The sequence below is a fragment of the Myotis davidii genome, unplaced genomic scaffold, assembly GCF_000327345.1.
Source record: "Myotis davidii unplaced genomic scaffold, ASM32734v1 scaffold2100, whole genome shotgun sequence".
Taxonomy (NCBI): Eukaryota; Metazoa; Chordata; class Mammalia; order Chiroptera; family Vespertilionidae; genus Myotis; species Myotis davidii.
The window spans coordinates 785,558-790,190 of record NW_006292458.1 but is presented as its reverse complement, the minus strand read 5'-3'; the positions used below and the strand labels follow the sequence as shown (position 1 = coordinate 790,190).

The following is a 4,633-nucleotide window of genomic DNA, read 5'->3' as shown; positions in this document are numbered from 1 at the left end:
GTGCAGGCGGGGTGGGGGTGGGGGTGGGGGCTCGCGGTGTTGCGGTCCGACCACCTGGGGTCCTGTCTTCTCCCTGCTCCCACTCATCTGCTGGTGTCCTCTGGTCCCCTCCTTCCTTCCCGTCTCTCCCCCTCTCCATAACGGCCTCTGTCTCGGTGCCACTCCTCCCTGACCCCGCCCTTTACCCCGGAGATCCCTCTCTTACTGACCTGCCTCGTTCCTTACCTTTTGCTTGGCTTCACCTCTTTCCCCATGTGTCCAACCCACCTGTCTGAGCCACATTTCCCGTCGACCCTGCCTCTCTTCCCTTGCCCCTCTGACCCGGTGTCCTGTCCCTGCAGCTACTGCTGGAACACCTGGAGTGCCTGGTGTCCAGACACGAGCGGTCACTGCGCATGACCGTGGTGAAGCGCCAGGCCCAGTCCCCGGGCGGGGTCTCTTCGGAGGTGGAGGTGCTCAAGGCTCTAAAATCCCTCTTCGAGCACCACAAGGCCCTGGATGAGAAGGTATGCGACTGGAAGAGCCTGGCTGTAGAAGGGAAGCCCGCAGGTGGCTGGGGCTGTCCTGAGCTGCAGAGATTCTGGCTGTGGTTGGTTGGGGTGTCCTATCTCTGCAGGCTGACCTCACTGGTTGATCATGGAAAAGTGACCGAGGGCGGGGCTACCCGTGGCCGGGCTAAGCTTTGGTGGCAGGTTGGGGCTGCACATCCATTATAGATGGAGGAACTCTAACCTTCCCTACGAGGCCCGTTCCAGGGCATTCTTCACCATGGCCAACTGTCCTACATTGGATCTGATCTCCATCTCACTCCCATCCTGCCCCATCCCCAGGTCCGGGAGCGGCTGCGGATGGCGCTGGAGCGGGTGGCTGTACTAGAAGAGGAGCTGGAGATGAGCAACCAGGAGGTGAGGCCAGGAAGGGGAGGGAGGGCTCAGGAGCTCCCAATGGGGTGGGCTGGTTCTGGGTTCCAGAATCTGTTGGGGGCGGGACTAGAGCAGAGATCTAGTGGGGTTGGACTATGGAGAGAACCAGTGGGGCCCCTCAGGGCTTGGAGGAGAACTGCCTAGTGAACGTGAGACTGAGGTGAGAACCGGGGCCAACGGGAAGAGCCCACTCTGAGAGGGAATGTTTGAGTGGGAAAAGTCGGGCTAAAGAGGACAAGAGTAAGGCCAACTCCATCCCTGCTGGGAAGCTAAGGAGAGATAGGAGAGCACCGGGTCTGAGGGCAGCCCCAGCCGGACCCGGGCTCCCATGGCCTCTCCTTAGACAGCTGGGGCCAGTGGGAAGGAACTAGTCTTCCTTTTGCACCGATTTCCCTTTCCCATTTCCAGACTCTGAACCTTCGAGAGCAGCTGTCCAGGCGCCGATCGGGGCTGGAGGAGCCGGGCAAGGATGGGGACGGGCAGGTAAGAGGTGGAAGTCCTTCGCTCCCTTCGCTCTTCATTGATCCTCATCCCTCTGACCTCCACGCTCCCCTCTGACTTTGTGATGGTCCCTTTTTTCTTTCTTTCTTTAAAAAAAATATATTGTTGCCCTGTCCAGTTTGGCTCAGTGGCTAGAGCGTCGGCCTGCGGACTGAAGGGTCCCAGGTTTGATTCCGGTCAAGGGCATGTACCTTGGTTGCGGGCACATCCCCACTGGGGGGTGTGCAGGAGGCAGCTGATGGATGTTTCTCTCTCATGGATGTTTCTGACTCTCTCTCCCACCTCCTGCACGCCCCCCACTGGGGACCGAGGCCGCTACCCAGGCATGTGCCCCCAATTGGAATTGAACTCGGAACCCTTCAGTCTGCAAGCCGATGCTCTATCCACTGAGCCAAACCAACTAGGGCATGATGGCCCCTTTTTTTTAAAAAAATGTTTTTTATTGATTTCAGAGAGAAAGGGAAAGGGAGAGAGATATAAAAACATCAACAATGAGAAAAAAATCATGGATTGGCTGCCTCCTGCACGCCCCACACTGGGGATCAAGCCCGCAACCCGGGCATGAACCCCGACCTCCTAGGTCATAGGTCAGCGCTCACTCACTGAGCCATGCCAGCTGGGCCGTGATGGTCCTTTTAATGTTTGTTATGATCCTCACTGACCCTGGGACATCTGAGCTCCTAGGACCTGATTCAGGTCACCTCGCTAACTACTGTGACCTCTAAGACCCTTACTGATATATTGTTAAAGTTTTAAAATTTTTATTGATTTCAGAGAGAGGAAGGGAGAGGGAGAGAGAGAGAGAGAATCATCAATGATGAGAGAGAATTATTGATCGGCTGCCTCCTCACACCCCCTACTGGGGATGGACCCGCCTGACTGGGAGTCAAACCGTGACCTCCTGGTTCATAGTTCGGTGCTCAAACCACTGAGCTACACCAGCAGGGCACCCTTACTGATCTTTGATTCACTCTGTCCACTCACCCGCCATCAGCTGTGTTTTTACCTTGCATTTTCTTTCTGTCTCTGTTTCCCCGCTCTGGGTTCTGTCCCTTCCCTCCTCACGGCCCCCACTTCAGGCCCTTGCCAATGGCCTGGGTCCTGGAGGCGAATCCAACCGGCGCTCGGCTGAGCTGGAGGAGGCCCTGGAGCGGCAGCGCGCGGAGGTGTGCCAGCTGCGGGAGCGCCTGGCGGTGCTGTGCCGCCAGATGAGCCAGCTGGAGGAGGAGCTGGGCACCGCCCACCGCGAGCTGGGGAAGGCCGAGGAAGCTAACGTCAAGCTCCAGCGCGACCTCAAGGAGGTGAGGCCGGAGCCGCTGGTGGGTCGCCCTCTGTCCCTCCCGTCCCCATAACCCTTCCCCATGTCCCTTTGCCCCCAGTCACAGAGCTCAGGAACGGTGGAACCCGAATTCCATTCATACGCCGTGTCGATTCTCTCCCTCCCTGAGCCCCAGTTTCCTCGCCTGTAACATGGGACTCACAGCTTTGTCAGAGGGTTGGCATGTGGCACACACGCAGGGGGCGCTCAGGAACTGGTCGTAGTGATGTTATCATTGGCAAATCCTCTTGTGCCTCCAAATTGAATTCCTTGGTCTGCATTTCAACCCATCCGGGCTTAGGCTCCTGGGTCCTCGCTCCCATGCCCCAGGGGCTGCCGGGAAATGTAGGCATGGGCTCTCCAAGGAAGGCCCTGGATGAGAAAGAATAGTGAGCACTGTAGCTTTCTCATCCACTAGGGCAGTGGTCGGCAAACTCAGCCAACAGAGCCAAATAGCAACAGTACAACGATTGAGATTTCTTTTGAGAGCCACATTTTTTAAACTTAAACTATATAGGTAGGTACCTTGTTATTAACTTAATTAGGTCACTCCTAAGGCTTAGGAAGAGCCACAATCAAGGGACCAAAGAGCCGCATGTGGCTCGCGAGCCGCAGTTTGCCGATCACGGCACTAGGGCCTTCACCTCACGTTTGAAGCCTGGATGGCCCTGGGTCCTGATGGGAAATCTACCACCACAAGGGCTCCCAGACTCAGGTCCACCTCCCAGGAGACCCCGGAGCACCTTTTCTGGGGTTCTGAGCCTGTGCTACTCTGGGGGATCTTGGGAGATGCTGCCTCCCAGATGGAAGGGGCCTTGGCTTCCCAGGAGGCCCTAGGGCAGCGGTTCTCAACCTGTGGGTCGCGACCCCTTTGGCGGTAGAACGACCCTTTCACAGGGGTCGCCTAAGACCATCCTGCATATCAGATATTTACATGGCGATTCATCACAGTAGCAACATGACAGTGATGAAGTAGCAACGGAAATAATGTTATGGTTGGGTCACCACATGAGGAACTGTATTTAAAGGGCCAGAAGGTTGACAACCGCTGCCCTAGGGCACTTGCTCTGTGACTCTAAGCCTGGGCTGTGCCACAAGTTGCCGAAACATCTAAGCCCTGGGTTTTTGAGGCAAGTGGCCCAAGAAGAGTGGAGGAGAGTTCCCATCCCCTGAGCCTCAAGGCCATTCACATGGGGAGGGTCTAAGCCAGTGCTGCTCGCGGGCAGTGTGGTACCACCACTCTAACTTTCCAAGTGGCAGGGACCTCACGTTGGCTATTCCCTGGGGCTCTTGTCAGGTTTGGTTCCACCTTTCTGACGCCCGGAAGCCAGGGGACTGCATTTCCCAGGATTCCCTGGGGTGCCTGATTTGGGGTTCTAGGCCTAGGCTCCCCGCAGGGCCTTTGGGGAGCTGTAGTCCACTCGGCCCTTTGCCACCTCTGCAGGCGTTGGCGCAGCGGGAGGACATGGAGGAGCGGATCACGACGCTGGAGAAGCGCTACCTGAGTGCCCAGCGCGAGGCCACGTCCCTCCACGACGCCAACGACAAGCTGGAGAACGAGCTGGCCAGCAAGGATTCGCTGTACCGGCAGGTGAGGGCGCCGGGGGCCGGGAAGGGGCGCTGAGGACGAGGTCCTTGCCGGGAGACCCAGCTCCTCCCCAATCCCGTCCCTGTCCTACCCTAGAGCGAAGAGAAGAGCCGCCAGCTGGCCGAGTGGCTGGATGATGCCAAGCAGAAGCTGCAGCAGACGCTGCAGAAGGCCGAGACCTTGCCGGAGATAGAAGCGCAGCTGGCCCAGCGCGTGGCGGCCCTCAATAAAGTGAGGGGCGGCCTGGGGCCGGGCCGTGAGTCTCTGCAGGAGGGGGCGGGGCCTGGAGTCTGGAGAAGGGGC

General features: G+C 58.1%; 1 protein-coding gene across 1 annotated transcript in view; it reads left to right on the top strand.

Moving 5' to 3' along the window:
- Positions 1-343: 343 nt before the first annotated feature.
- Positions 344-4,633, top strand: part of PPFIA3 (protein tyrosine phosphatase, receptor type, f polypeptide (PTPRF), interacting protein (liprin), alpha 3) — a 19,636-nt gene continuing 15,346 nt past the window's right edge. Inside the window, exons 1-6 of the mRNA XM_015565455.1 lie at positions 344-506; positions 831-905; positions 1,332-1,406; positions 2,504-2,725; positions 4,187-4,333; positions 4,427-4,561. Coding sequence (XP_015420941.1) covers positions 396-506; positions 831-905; positions 1,332-1,406; positions 2,504-2,725; positions 4,187-4,333; positions 4,427-4,561 — 765 coding nt within the window. The 5' untranslated portion in view covers positions 344-395. The remainder of the gene's footprint in view (positions 507-830; positions 906-1,331; positions 1,407-2,503; positions 2,726-4,186; positions 4,334-4,426; positions 4,562-4,633) is intronic.